The following is a 15,644-nucleotide window of genomic DNA, read 5'->3' as shown; positions in this document are numbered from 1 at the left end:
TACTTTTATGGAGTGTTTCTTTAAAGAAAAGGGGATTGGCTTTTGCTATTAATATATTAGTGTATATTACTACCATGAAAATAGACATATCAAATAAATCATATCAAAACAATGGTTTGATTTATTTTACTTGTACATTTTATTACACTTTACAATACTTATGTTCTGTTAATCTCTTCATGTTTATTGCACTTGCAATTTCAGGTTTGTACCTACAACCTAAAACTAGAGAGTTCATTATTATTACTCCTATGTCTCATTCATATTTCTGTTGTGTTCCATAATATATTACTGTATAGATTCATTATATAGTGCAGAATATATGTGTAGCATATGACAAGGTGCTGGCATCACATCTTAGTTTTTAGCTCAGTTGTTAGTTAAAGTTTTTTTTTTTTTGTTATGTTGTTTTGTTATTTTTGATTAGCTACCTCTTTTTTGTGTTCCTATATTGTTTGCTATATTACAAATGTGACCTGGCTGCTGTGATGACACAATGTACCACTAAGCTGCTTCCTCTCTATCTATCTATCTCAAGTTAAAAGTATTCAATTTAAAAAGATGAATTACAATTTATGTAGAATCCAAATAAAATAAATGCAGCAGCTGAGGCGCCACAGTTGAAGTGAATTGCAGTCAAGCTACAGAGATGCTGAGACTGTAGAGCTGACATCATGTCAGTCACTGATTTTACAATAATCACGACACTGAGTCTCTTCTGTATTAAGAGTTTTTTAATCAATGCACATTATGATGACAAACAACTGAAATAAAAGAGGTACACTAACTGAGAAATTCTTTAACTTAAAAACCAAATTGGGATCACTGCTCAGTACAGGCTAAGTAGACTTACAGTATGTCTAATTCAATCCACAAAAACTGAGAGGACAAATCAAAGTTCTGAAGCAAATTCAGACAAAAGCTGAATGGCAACAACAAGAAGAACCATAGAACTGAATCATTTTGTTGGCTTTTGATGCCCTCAGCTGGCCCTGCTAGCATGGGCTCTCCAGGTGGCATTTCAGTGTTCTTGTGTTAGTACTTAGCTCTGTTGTGAGCAAAAACTGAAACCATGACACAAAATTCAAAGTGCTATTTTATTCCCAGGCCTGAGATTCTTTTAAAATACAAATCAGGAATCAGCCATGGTCTGTGTTTTGGCTTTTACATCTAAAACCATTTCTTATCATTGGCACTTTTACATCTGTGTAAGAAAAAAAAAAACCTCCCTGTCATTTCCAATAAATAAATCTGACCAATAAACACTGTCTAACCTCTATGTACAACAAGGACACATTCAGTCCTCTCCCCCTTTTTTAAATAGAATAAAACTTGTACATTACATTATAAAAATATGAGTTAAAGGGGAAGGAATGATTGAACCTTTCCATTAGAGAGGAGGGCATCAGGTTTGTAGAAGAAACTATTGCACTTTGATCCCATTCTACAGAAACACTAATGGGCTTTACAATCAGCAGAGGAAAGAGCAGTGGCTCCATAAATACTTTCCCCCAAGACACATATACAGTCCAGCTGCTTCCTGCCGGTGAGTGTGCTCATTCTCCTTCATGTCACTGCTGTCATATCAAAGCCTCATACTCCCAAAGATAAAAGGTTAGTGGGCATAATGTCAGAGGTTGCAATCAATTTGGTGTGCTGTCACAAGCAAAATGTTTGTGACTAGAAACTCACAATCACATCCCTTTTTTTTTTTTTTTTTTTTTTTTTTTACAAGCTTCAAGTGACCTTTGACACACTTTTCTGTCTATTTAGGTGTTATGCCTTTGAACTTTACTTCCACCATGGGTAGAGGGACCAAGATGACTTGGATGTTGAAGGTCAGACCTGCTGAAACTGTGAGAGGACGTGTACTTGTCCACACAGTCGCATGGGCTCAAGTGATGCCTGGACCCTATTATTATTTATTTATCTTTAACTACATAGACTGTATTCCCTAATTATGCAGTACATGTAGTTAAACACATTAGCATATGCAGAGCCCTGTGTACAAGTCCATGTGTATTTTTGTAAAATACAGCCTTTAACATGACCAAACAAGTACAGAATAAAACTTCAGGCCAGAATTCACTGGCAAACTGAACCCATCTTCAGAAAAAAGCTACAGGTATTATTTAGCATATGCAAGCAATAGCATTTCGATTGCAAGAAGTTATTTATAAATGGATGACCACTGTTCATGAAGATGGAAACCACTGCTTAACAGTTTCACCAAAATGCAGGCAGTGATGAGATAATGAGAGCATTTATGAATTCCAAGTGTAAATGCAAATACCTCATCGTCAGATATCACTATCCAGACACCGATTGCATGTTAATACCTGGTTGAAATGGCATTGATCCAAACCTTGTGCAAACAACATGGAAAGGCTGCAACAAGTTCAACTTTATCTTGGACTTTATCCACCTTATCTGAACTTTTTGTTGTTTTGTGCTAATTTTATGTCGTTTAATGTAATATTTACTTAAAATGATTTTGTTTCATCGTTCCTTTTCCCCAACCACCAAGCAGTAAAAAGAAATATCCAGTTATTTTTCTGACACTGTACTCACTGTACACTGTACAAGTAAATAGCTGAGATCATAGTCACACAATCAAACAGGGCTGATACAAACCAACACTTCAGATTATTTAAATCTTTATATCTGGAGACCAACCTTATACTAACCTGTTGGTTTGAGGTACAAAAATGAAATCCAAGTTGTAATAAACTGAAATTCTCCTTTCACAATGCTGTGAAAGGACCGTGTAATTCTTCAAGTAAATGAAAACATTGTGATCACAGCAGTGATAGGCACTTCCATCAATCCACAATTAGCGTGAAAAATATTTCTACCATGTATACCTCCAGACACTGTCACCCGTCCCTGTCCTAAAAACGCACAGTACAGATGTCTGTTCTCCTTCATTTTCAACATTGCTCGAGGCACACAAACATCCAAAAGCCAGCGGTGGAGTGTGCTGCACAAGCTCAAGGAGGAAAGAGAAGAACACAGTAACTCCCAGACTAGAATCAAGGAGAAGAAATAGTTCAACAATGGAAAAACACACTATGACTGATGCACACACCAATGACCATACATGGGCAGCAGCAGGTAGCAGATCGGTCTGTATTGTCTATCCTTGGTACACTTTCAAATCCTCTTCCTCATCAATCAGGTTTCTGGTTTCCATGGAAGTTACATGGAAGTATTGCGTGTGTGTGTGTGTGTGTATGTGTGTGTGTGTGTCTTTGTGTCTCTGTGTTTACAATGTTTGGTTTTTATCTGAGAGACAGTTCTGGAAAGAGATAAAGCCGATCATTGTGTGTAATCAACATCAGTTTGAATTAGTCATTCCCATGCTGAAATGTTCAATTCAAAACGCAATTTCTATTTAAGTCAATCTGTTTTGTAAATGAAGTGAATGTTTTGATAGCTGAATGGCCATAGAGCATACCACATAACTACGACATCCCTGGTTTGAGTGCAGCTGGGGACGTTGGTTGCATGTCATACTCCTCTAACCCCCTTTCCTGTCTCCCTTGCTGCTGCCTGCTATCAAATAAAGAAATAAATAAAAGAAACTGAATGCTGTGTTTGGGACAATGACTGAAAGTATGTAACACTGGACACGAGAGGTTGATTTGCTAAAGACGTGAGGAACTTTTGAATTTGTTACTGCGGTCAGGTCTTGTGCAAGATGTTTTTATGGTGGTGTTTAAAGGACCACAAAATACAGGATGAGGCATGAATAATGTACATAAGCAGCTGTGACAACTGATTTATCACTTTGACTGTCCTGCAGCAGAGACAACAACTATGCAAGTGGCTAAAGGTCTCATAGATCTACAGCATTATTCAGCACGGAGGCTATTTTCATTCATACTGTTAGTCTGGAAGCTGTTGTAGACCACTTTTGTTCTGTCACAGGAGACTGAGAAAATATTCAGTTGGACAGCTTACGCCATACTGTAGTGACTTATGAAATTCCATTCACCTCCATCATATTAGGGTGGGGGCACATGATTCAAGGGGGCCTGAAAAAATAAAAACGAAAATATTTGCATGAGGTTAGTGATGAAATATGTGTTTTTTTGTTTGTTTTTAGGGGAGATTTTGCTGAACTGGCTGTTTAATCACATTTAATTTCAAGTCAATATCACTCCAGTCAGAGTTTCGATGCAGTTTGTCTGTTTGTTAGTTGGCAGGATTTATCAGACTTTAATTGCATTGAGTGAAAAGTTAAGTCATGGGCTTTAACATTTTCAAGTGTTTATGAGCAGATGCACATAAACAAGAAGAAAAAATCATCCAAATGATTGTTATTCATATTTGGGGTTCCGTGGTTCAACTTGAACATGACATTCAAACTTAAATACATCTCCACTGGTACATACATCTTTCCATAGGCAGTGAACATGTGTGTGTGTGCTCAGTAATGAGTGTGTTGTCACAGGTGTGAATGAAGTATGCTAGTGGTATCTTCCACGTCATTTTCAGCCAATAACTTCTCATTTTAAAAACTCTCTTCCGTGCCCTCTCTGGATTCATCACACATCACACACCTGATGTGATTGTTGTATAATGTGTGCGTTTGTGTGTCTGTGTGTCCGTGAGTGTGGTCCTTAGCTGTCTACCACCTGGTGTGGTAGAGTGACAGAAGAGCCATTGATAAATGAGCCTTGTTTGTCTCTTCCCTTCAGAAAATATGTGAGCAGTTCCCCTTTCCCCTTCACAAAAATGGGCCCCCTCCTCACAAAGCGGAAGCTGTACTCCTTCAGGATGTTGTAGCAGTCCTCCACCACCTGGGGTAATACACAGACAAACACAGTACATCACAAGGCTGTCAGACTGTTGCTCACAACAAAACTGAATATGCAAGTTTGTATTTGTGTTTGCAGAAAACAAAAAAGAAAGAAAATTAAACAGCACTGAGGAAACGATGAACACTGGATGACCTCATTTAGAAATACCTCTAGAAAAAAAGCAGCATTGAATCCCTGCTGCAACACAGTAAAACTCTTTGTTTGATATGAAAATAAATGTGGCAACTGGCCTTAGTTCTTTTACTCTGTTCGTGCAAAACAAAAGAAAGTTGAAAAACTTATTAGATATTGTGGTTTAATCTGTGACTTTGATATTAAACCGCCTGAATGATGCAGTGGTCAGTCCTGCAGGCTGAAGATTTTTCACTTACTCACTAACAAAGGAACTTACTATGATAAATGCATTAACCAACAATTGCCTATTTACACATCCAGCAGACAAAGACTAACATTAGCATTCTCTGGAGTCATGTTTGTGTCCTCTGACGAATGTAATTCTAACATTCAGCCTCTTTTAGCTCTGTTTTTGGTCTACTGATTGAAAAATTCGGCTTTAGCTGCTATATGCTCCACTATGTACACCAGCTACCCTCTAACAGTATTTCTGTTGTTTGCTGCAAAGCAGTAAGTGTATAATGGATATTTTACATTAATAACTACGTGCTTCACATAAAAAAAGACACGGAATGAACAAGAAAAGAAAGATAGAAAATGAATGTACAATGACATGAAGAAAGGCTGTATCCATGATTTTCTTTAGGCTGTTGGTGGAAAACTCCAATAATCAAGCAGCAGATGATCGCAGTGTTCTTGAAGGCAAATAGTGAACAAGGGAGTGAGGAGTGTCGCTTGGTCCTGGCCCACTGAGGGCTTTGTAGACAAGGAGGACCTGAAAATCCTTTCTAAATGTTACAGGATGCCAGTGCAGGCCAGCTAACACTGGACTAATGTGCTCCCTCCTCTTGGTTCTGGTTAACAGCTGAACTGCAGAGTTTTGAATGAGGTTAATTTTTTTCAGGAGACAAATAAATAATGTGGTTGATTGAGTTGACTTGAAATAAAGGCATGAATCTCTTTTTTTACATTGTTTTTGATTTGTAAATGGTTGTATTTCATTTATGTTTCTGAAGTGGAAAAAACTTTCAAAATGCTGTAGGTACAGAGTCAACACATGAGCTAGACTCACTGACAGTCTTGCAGAGTTCAGTTAATGAAATACAGGTCATTTTTCCTAGGTTTACATTTTACATGCTTTTTTACAGGGTTTGTTGAGGTCATCTGTGATCAGATCAGCAGAAATACAGGCTCTAATTGATGCTATTTTGTTACTGAAGAATGATGTAATGCAGAGAACTGTAGACGTGTGGGGGCAGTGTTAGGTAGCTGGTCAATAGTGGAGAACAACATTCCAGCATTCTCTGAAATAATCTTGGAAAATTAATTCTTTCTTTCAGCTGCTCGACAGATTCTCTTCATCTCATGAACACTGCGACTGTTTAACCATGGGGAGATTCTGTCAGTCAACCTCTTTTTAATTTTTCATCTCATATTACTGAGCATTGCTTCATCCTCGCCATCTCGCAATCTCTTTCGAACCAAAAATTCCCTTTTAGCGTTTGTTAAGATAAGGATGGCATCAGAAACACACAGTTGTGGTCAGAAATAGTTCATTCTAACACTCAAATATTGCCAATTTTTAAGCTTGTTGTTTTTGATAAGTCCAGAATATTGCCATGCTGATGAGTGACTTTATTCACATACAGCGTAAATTCACAGCTGTCTAGTAAATTCTCAACCTCCATAGCTTCGGAGTCACTCTTTTTGTTGATATGAATATTGAGTTCTCCATGCAGGATCAGGATTTCCTGCATAAACACACATGGATATCTTGGTGGCCGATACAATGCAATGATGAGCACTCTGCTGGTTGTGCTTTAAGCTCAAAAGCAAGATATTCAAATTATGTAAATTCAACTACATCAATGTCATTACACACAAACTGTGTAGAAAGAGTGGCTGATAAAGAATGTAAGCAAAGCAGAGAGCGGGCAGGGAAAGCATCTGCTCTGTAAGAGCGCAGCAGGTTGAGAAGGTGAGAACTTTCTGCTGCTTGAAACTAGGTTGATGAGAGCTGAGAGAGTGAGCCAAAACTGTTATCATTTCATAAAACAATACAAAACAAAACAAAGTCTCTAATTCTCTCCCAGTTAGTCACTACGAGGGGCTCCTGTCACTTACACTGAATCATTACACTACATCTGTTGATCAGATTTTCTAAACACTGCATCTTTTTTGTCATTTTAAACATTTGGCATTTTCTGCAAATATTTGCTCTAAATGTCAATATTTTTATTTGGAATTTGGCAGAAATGCTGTCAGTAGTTTATAGAATAAAACAAAAATGCTCTTTTTACTCAAACACAAACTTATATAATAGTAAAATCAGAGAAACTGTTCATTTTGTAGTGGTCTTTTTTGGGGTTGTATACATAAAAAGACTGTGTCTTCAAAAACTCTTCGGCTTGGTTAAACTTATTGAGGATAAACCTAGATTATAACATTTTGTTGCACCAAAGCTTTAAACCCACTCTCAAAGGATTCATTCTGAAAGCTGAGAAACCATGAAATCTGCAGCAAAGCCCAGTGCGGTACCTGAATGTTTCCCATAACCCCTGTGGACTCCATGCGACTGGCCACGTTCACAGTATTTCCCCAGATGTCGTAGTGGGGTTTTCGGGCACCAATCACTCCAGCTAACACTCCGCCCTTATTCAGACCTGGAGGAAAGTGTTGAAACATGTGACAAGTAAGATTAAGACTGTAAAGACTATACTTGTGAGAGCCTAGGTCATCATTAACACTACCTGGGTCTTAATTGTAATGGAGCTCTAAACCTTATTATTTGTTTTTATAGATTTGTGTATATTTCAGTTACAGTAACATATTCAGCAGTTTTACAGTTGAATATTACAGCTGTACCTGGAAAGGTAGTTCGAGCATTAGCTACAGCTTTATTCTAAAATCCAGAGGGACAAGCAACTTGAGCAGTCAGACCACCACACAGGTTCTTTAAAAGGACCATATTAGATTAGATAAACTTTATTCATCTCACACTGCAGAAAATTACTATATATCTGATTTGACAGGTTTTAGCATATTTACTCTGTATATAAATGCTATGCATTTGGCAAACCAAGGTGTTGGGCTTTATATTTCTGGATGCATTTTATTCAATATGATATGAATATCAATCAGCAGACTCTTGAAACATTCGGAATGTTGTTTTAGTGCAGATTGTTTTGAAGGGTCTGCACTGCATTACTCCACAGTGGTAATGTAACTCTGGCAAAAATACATGCTAACATGAAACTGCAGAAAGTGTCAAGAGTCAGCTAACCTATTTTCATCTTATACAGGAATTAATAAAACCAATTGATGTCTTGAATGGTTGGAAAAAAAGAAATAAAAATAGAAATAAATGAAAAGTCAAATTCACAAACTATACAGCACTTGAAAATGTTTGGCAGAAGTGTAAGTAAACTTGTTTTGCAGTGAAAACAAAACATTTACATTCACAGTTTGGGTAATAACTTCAACATTCACCTTCATTTTACCGACAAAGAAGTGGTGCAGGTCAAAAGACTCAAACGGACACTTAAAAACCTCTTTGTTGGCTTGTGAGTTTGTCTTGCTTACTGTTCTGTTTCTGTTCTCTCCACATGACCTGGGCAGTGAACAGAAGTACCTGTGTCTATACCATACAGGGGAACTGATTAATTCTCAGACATGTGCCTCAAGTGCATAGAGAAGTAGGCCTTCGTTTGAGGCGAGCTTATAGTAGAGAAAGGTCTTCATCAGCATCCAAAACCGAAAAAGGGAGCTCTGCCAAGACCCATTATCGTCTGGTTACACCATTATGCACAAAAAGAGAGAATTGTGGGCCTCGCTGAGGGACAGACAGCAGCTGGGTAACTGATAGACAGTGGTTTTTGTTCAACTATCCACATCAACTGTCTGATTAATGTATCCAGCCCATGCTGGACAACTAAGTATTACTACAGTGACTGACTGATCGCACTGTCGTTCGCGAGTGGAAAGTCTCCAACGTCACCATCAATCACCACTGATTCCAGGAAGGTAATGATGGAGTTATTTGCTGGCTAACCTGCCTAGCAATAGTTGCTCACATAGTTTACTCCAGCCAATTGTTTGTTGTTGTCTATACACTTCGACCATAATTTCAGATTATGCTGTCAAATGCTCCCCTCCTTGAACCGCCACCTTATCGTGGTGGAGGGGTTTGAGTACTTGAATGATCCTAGGAGCTCTGTTGTCTGGGGCTTACTGCCCCTGGTAGGGTCTCCCGAGGCAAACATGTCCAAAGCCCCCCATGATGGAAATGCAAATGAGGAAGACTACGTTGCCCAGACTGGCGTTACTGGGGCCCCACCCTGGAGCCAGGCCGGGGATTGGGGGGGGGGGGGGGTCCAAGCTAGTGCGGGAGGTTGAGCAGTACCAGCTAGAGATAGTCTGGCTTGCTGGCACTGGACCAACTCTACACCCTCCGCAGGGTGCTCGAGGGTTCGTGGGAGTTTGCCCAACCGGTCAACCTGTGTTTTGTGGACTTGGAGAAGGCAAGGGATCAAGTCCCTCGTGGCATTCTGTGGGAGGTGCTTCAGGAGTATGGAGTTTGGGGCTCTCTACTTCGGGTTGTCCGGTCTCTGTATGACTGGAGCAGGAGCTTGGTTCACATTGCCGGCAGTAAGTCAGACCTGTTACCAGTGCATGTTGGACTCCGGCCCTTTGTCACCGGTTCTGTTCATTGCTTTTATGGACAGAATTTCTTGGCGCAGCCAAAGGCCGGAGGGAGTCTGGTTTGGGGACCACAGGATCTCATCTCTGCTTTTTGCGGATGATGTTGTCCTGTTGGCTTCTTTGAACCAGGACCTCCAGCATGTGTGGCGTGTGACATGAGGCCATGGTTCTCGACTGGAAAAAGGTGGCTTGCCCCCTCTGGGTTGGAGGACAGCTGCTGCCTCAAGTAGAGGAGTTCAAGTATCTTGGGGTCTTGTTCACGAGTGAGGGAAGGATGGAGCGTGAGATTGACAGGCGGACCGGTGCGGCGGATACAATGAGTTTCCTCCGCAAGGTGGCGGGGCGCTCCCTTAGAGATAAGGTGAGGAGCTCTGTCACTCGGGAGGAGCTCAGAGTAGAGCTGCTGCTCCTCCACGTCGAGAGGAGCCAGTTAAGGTGGCTCGGGCGTCTATATCGGCCTCCTGGATGCCTTCCTGGGCATGCCCCACCGGGAAGAGGCCCTGGGGAGGACCCAGGTCACGCTTGAGGGACTATGTCGCTGGCCTGGGAACGCCTCGGGGTCCTCCCTGGAAGAGCTGGAGGAAGTGTCTGGGGAGAGGTAAGTCTGGGCATCCCTGCTTAGACTGCTGCCCCTGCGACCCGGCCCCGGAAAAGCAGAAGAAGATGGTATGGTATTGTATAGTATGGTTGTCAAATGCTTGTAAATAACAAGTGATCGGCAGTGTTACGATAAATGATATTTCTACAACTACACTGCCACATTAGAACAGGGCAGGAATTATACCATGACTAAATGGCCAATATTGTGGTTGCCCTGTTTCTTGTCTAATTTACAAAGCTTGTCACTGGAGATTCTTAGGTCTGCATGGGAAGGGGATTCCGAGGTGCCATTGATGGCAGGGAGGGAGAGAAAAGCCCTGGAAGGAACACATATGGTCTTAATCTGTGCCCAGCATGGGCTCCCTTATTTCAAAGTGCTGCATTGCCTTCATTGCCGTCATATGCTCTAAAATATTCCCAGATTTAGACTCTTAGACCCTACCTATGACAGATGCCGACTGTAAGGTGCTTAATCTCCAAAACACTGTCAGATATTTTTAAAATGGGAATTCAGACAGATCCTATAATAGCCATTTTTGTAGAGGAGAACAATAATAACCTTTCTGAAAAGTTAAACTAACAAAATGTGTTACTTTTACCACAGATTTGATCCTTCTCCACTGGATGATTCCTCACCCACCAAGATGGATTGAGTAGCTGAGGGAGAAACTGAGATTCACAATATGTGGCTCTTCTGACAACACTAAAGCTGTAAACCTCCACTTTCCCGGATCTAACTCCAAATGGAGTAAGTCACATCTATCACAATGAGATAAGCCTTGGGCCTTTACCTTGTGCAAAAGCCTTGTTGTGTGGATGTTTTGTATTTTCCAAAAAAGTCAATAAAAATGTCCAAAAACCTAAATTAAATTCTAAACTCTAGTGAAATCAAACCCTGAACTGAGTCCAGCACAAGTACAACAGTACACAAATAGAAATGGGTGAAAGTTAGCACATACCAATACGTAGCATGAAGTTGTTAAATGACTGGTAGTTGATGTTCATGAGTGTGACCTTCATGGCCAGAGCAAAGTCTGCCAGGTCTGCCAGGTGCTGCCAGCGCTCTCTGTCAGACTGCTCCTCTCTCTGTCAGACAGAAACCAAACAGCCAAAATTACATCATTATCATGACTGGCAAAAATAATCTGAATTTAAGCACAACTGACATGATCATTTGAGAAGTCTAAGAAAGACTGAGACGATACGTACACTGTATTATTATACACACTATTCTGATTAACCTATTATTTGGATAGATCATCACATTTTATTCTAATTTACAATTAGCAAAGCAATGCAGAACCATTTACTTATAGGTTCATTACAATTTCATATTAGTACAATCTGAGACACATAAAAAGGCCTGGAGAAGTCACGTGACCATGCTGACCTTCATGCAGGTGTAACCATTGCTGATATCTGGGGTGACGCCTGATGCTGCCATGTAGGTGCTGCCGATGGTCTTGATTTTTGTGATGCAACGGAACTGAGGTTCATCCAGCAGCTGCAATTAATCCAGGCAAAAGATTACGTTTACACAGGCTGACGGCGCTATGTCTTTTATATACAGGCGATAAGTCATGCAATGAGGAAGGCAGCTTACACTGTCAAAGTCTGAGATGATCTCATTGAGGAACCGTAAGCATTCTATCCCTCCATTATTGATACTCTCCTCTGTGTAGAAGTCGGAGAAGTTGGGGATTGAGGCAAACATGACTCCAATCTCATCATAAGACTGGCTGTACAACTCCTGGAGCAGATTATCAAGGTCATATAAACAAGGTGGAGGACAAGACATCAGAAAGTTTGTGAAACCATATCTGAATGTTGATGAAATACTCAAAACGCTACTTTTCCTAACTGTTTTAGCAGTGGAACAGAAAAGAGTTCAAACTGTGAAAAAAGCAAGTGACTTTTGGAATTAGTGATGAGTGATACATTTCATTTACACACAGTGAAGTAAGGACCAGTGTGATGTCTATGGACATCCTGCGTGAGGATCTTACCTCATCCCTTTTCTTGGAGCCCAGGAAGTGTCGAGCGACATGTTCAGGCAGCATGTTGGTCACCAGTGCTTCATTCCAGCGTCTCATTTCATACACTTTCTCCTTCTGTTCATGGACCTCAATCTTCCACAGGAACAAGGTGCGGGCGAGCTTCTCCACCTCCAGGTAACAACAGGAACTGATGTTAGCATCTCACTAGTATATGGATTTGAAAGCAGATATGACTTCTGCTCTTCATTTGGTAATTGATACAGTTAAATGACTATGGCCATGTTTAAATGCACTCTCATTTTCTACTATTATTCAGAATATGACAACATACCAAATTTGTAAAGTGTGTTCAATTTGGATTTTAGGCCTCACTGCGAATTTTAATAAATTGGACATGCTGATGTTATTCAAGATTTAGAAGCATTCTATGGACATGTATACAGCTTATTTGGAACATGTGTCTCAGTTGAGGTTTTACCGCCATTCGCGTTACACAGGCTCTTGCCTGTTCACAGTTAGCTCTGTGCGTTGTAAACAAACCAACTTGCCAACAGTTTGCGAGGCTGGGGTAGAGATGTATGCACAAAGGAAAAGCCTTCAGAAGGAGAAACACACCTACTTTTAAATATTATGGAAAACTTGAATATCAACAGGTATTTGGATATGTGCAAATATCGCAAATGCAAACCTTTTCAAGTATGTCATTACGTTAATCATGGTATGCAAGGCTGCATCTAAATGGGATTATAAGTGGAATACTCATTTTCATTAGCAATGTAAACATCTTAGAAGGAATATCGTTTTTTTCAGAATAAGGGGAAAATCCAGAATATTTTGTGCATGTAAACATGATGATTGTTAGTGCCAGAAAGTGTGCAGTGTTTTACTCAGAGGTGTATTTTTGGGGAAGCTTTCAGAAGAGTATTAACTTTTGTGAACTGCTTTTTATTTGCAAAAGAGCTGCTAAAAAGAATAAACGGTATCATCTTAACTGAAGGCAATTGATGAATCACGTGGTACCACCTACCCTCAAATTCAATAGCTTAAACTCCGATTTAGTCATCCAAAAGTGATTGGTTGCACCTCTAAATCACGTTGACTTTGCCTGTGAGAAATGTTTTTTGAAATGGCTGCTTCGAGTTCCAAGTCTAGAGCAGCTAAGCAGGTGCTCGGCTACGCTAGCATGACTAGTGGGACAACATCAAATGATGCAACCCAAATCTGAAGGTGCCAGGTTTTACGACAAATGCCCTTACAGAACTTCAGGTGACTTTTGATAAGGCAATGAAAGATATGTTGCAATTCAGCAACTTTCTTAGAGAACAGCAGAAAGACGTCTCCCGAGTGAAAACATTACAGGCATAAACTGGCTTGGATATCGTTGCTTTGCTGGAAAAACTGGACTGGACTGTACACTGTTTACTGGCACCCATGCCGGATGAGGACCATCCTCTGAGACCTCATGATGTTTCAAAATTTGCTGGAGCGTGAACAGGTGGTGGTGGCAGTTAGACAAAACAGAAGAGAAAAACCAAAAAAACATGGCAAGGCAGTACAATTTCGTTTTTCCCAGATGTGACCAAGGATGTGGCTGACAGGAGGAAGACTAGGAAGACACTAAACAGGGGTGAAACTGGGAGAATTTGTGGTTTTCTTTAAGCCTAGATTTGCATTTTGTATGTTGTTTGTGCAAGTTGTTGTGTGGGCACAAGATAAAATATTATTTGAATGAACGGACAAAAGTAGACTCCAATTGTTAACCGATGTTAATTGTTATCAGGCAGTCGCCTTTCATTTATATATACCAAAAACATTAATGAAGATTTAAGAGTGATTCATAGAATACCAATGGAGCACATAATGCTGTTAAATGAAAAAGTTTCTGCTCTATCTTAAGTCATGACAAGCAGATGTCACATTTTTACAAGGATTGAAAACTATCAAATTTAAAAGAGACTGGGTTGGACAAGTATTTGGTGGGTCATTTAATAGTGCGACTGTGGCTCAGAAGGTTGATGGTTCGATCCCTGTCTACATGTTGAGCAAGATACTGAACCCCAAGTTGCTCCTGATGCTGTGCATCAGTGTGTGAATGTGTTAATGGGTGAATGCAGACTCGTGTTGTAAAGCGCTTTGAGTGGTCGGAAGACTAGAAAATCGCTATATAAATACAATCCATTTACCACAGTAAGAAAAGGGGCAGCAAGGTAGCAATACTTGTGCATAAAAAAATAAGTCTTGTATTGCTTGGAAAAAATAAGGATGACGGAACGAGGATTATTTGTTTGGAGACAATAACTAATAGGGTGAGAATCAACCTTATATGCGCCCAATCAAAAGGATGCAGATTGTTTCCATAAAGTTAATTACATTGTTGGGGTTGCTGAAGACTAGCGCATCACAGTGGGTGGCCACTTTAACCAAATTTTAGACACTGCATTGGATCATACTCTGGAAAAGTACCAAAGAATAGAGACTTAATACTTCTCTGTTTCAAGACTCAGCATTTAAGCAGTTGATATCAGGGGAGTAAACATTTACGAATAAATGTTGGGTCTTCTGAAAGGATTGGTACTATCCTCCAAAGGATTTATTAGAGATAAAATCATTGTCCACACATCAAAGCTAATGTGTGGACAATGGACAGCCTCATTTTTTTTTAAGATGATGGCAAACACTCTGTATGGTATTTTAGAAAAAATTGGGAAAGAGATCTCAATGCAAACACAGAGATGCACAGGGCTAGTTCACACACTGCAAAATCATTCACAGGTATTATTATACACAAGTTAAACTTCAAAGAATGGGGCTCATGGATGAGAATTATTGTTGGAGGTGTCAAAAGGAAATGGGTACTTTTATTCATTTATTGTGGGATTGTTCATTTGTTTCTCCTTTCTGGGCAAAAGTAGTCAAAAATATTGGAGAGTGGTCACATAAACCTTTGCCAGAATCTTGCCAGTTATGCTTATTAGGTGACCGGTCTCTCATGCCACCAGGGATCTCTAAACACAAATTTGGACTTCTACTGACAGGTTTTATTACTGGCTCAAATATTGTTTGCTGTCATTAGAAAAGTCTGATAAAGTCTGCTTTTGAAGAGTGGTCAAAGGTAATGACCGACATTGTGTCTTTTGAATTGTCAATGACAAGGCCGAAAGGCTCCCATGGGAAGTCTGGTCTGATTAGTGTACATAAAGAAAGAAGCTTAATTTAAACCTTTTTAAGGTATTAGTATACTTCCTTATTCATGTTGTATTCATGTAGTGGTTTAACAATTTATTTCTAATTTCTGTACTATCCCATTTGTACAGTACTTTGTGCTCCTCCTTTGTTGTAAGGCAGAAGAAACTCAAAATTGTGAATTTGTAGTCTAACAAGTATTACTCATGTCTGTCGTCAATCA

At 39.8% G+C, this 15,644-nt stretch overlaps 1 protein-coding gene across 2 annotated transcripts in view; it reads right to left on the bottom strand.

The window, feature by feature from the left end:
* Window positions 1-749: 749 nt before the first annotated feature.
* The window catches only part of adcy3a (adenylate cyclase 3a), a 40,236-nt gene continuing 25,341 nt past the window's right edge, over window positions 750-15,644 (bottom strand). Inside the window, exons 16-21 of one of the 2 annotated variants that reach the window (XM_041943013.1) lie at window positions 12,248-12,406; window positions 11,845-11,991; window positions 11,632-11,745; window positions 11,201-11,327; window positions 7,479-7,603; window positions 750-4,805 (exon numbers count right to left, since the gene is read on the bottom strand). In XM_041943013.1, coding sequence (XP_041798947.1) covers window positions 4,626-4,805; window positions 7,479-7,603; window positions 11,201-11,327; window positions 11,632-11,745; window positions 11,845-11,991; window positions 12,248-12,406 — 852 coding nt within the window. In that variant the 3' untranslated portion in view covers window positions 750-4,625. Of the gene's footprint in view, window positions 4,806-7,478; window positions 7,604-11,200; window positions 11,328-11,631; window positions 11,746-11,844; window positions 11,992-12,247; window positions 12,407-15,644 lie in introns of those variants that run through there. The other variant, XM_041943014.1, reaches the window with a different exon arrangement.

This window comes from Chelmon rostratus, chromosome 8, assembly GCF_017976325.1.
Source record: "Chelmon rostratus isolate fCheRos1 chromosome 8, fCheRos1.pri, whole genome shotgun sequence".
In the NCBI taxonomy this organism is placed as follows: Eukaryota; Metazoa; Chordata; class Actinopteri; order Chaetodontiformes; family Chaetodontidae; genus Chelmon; species Chelmon rostratus.
The sequence above is the reverse complement of the archived record's forward strand: the minus strand, read 5'-3'. Positions and strand labels throughout refer to the sequence as shown.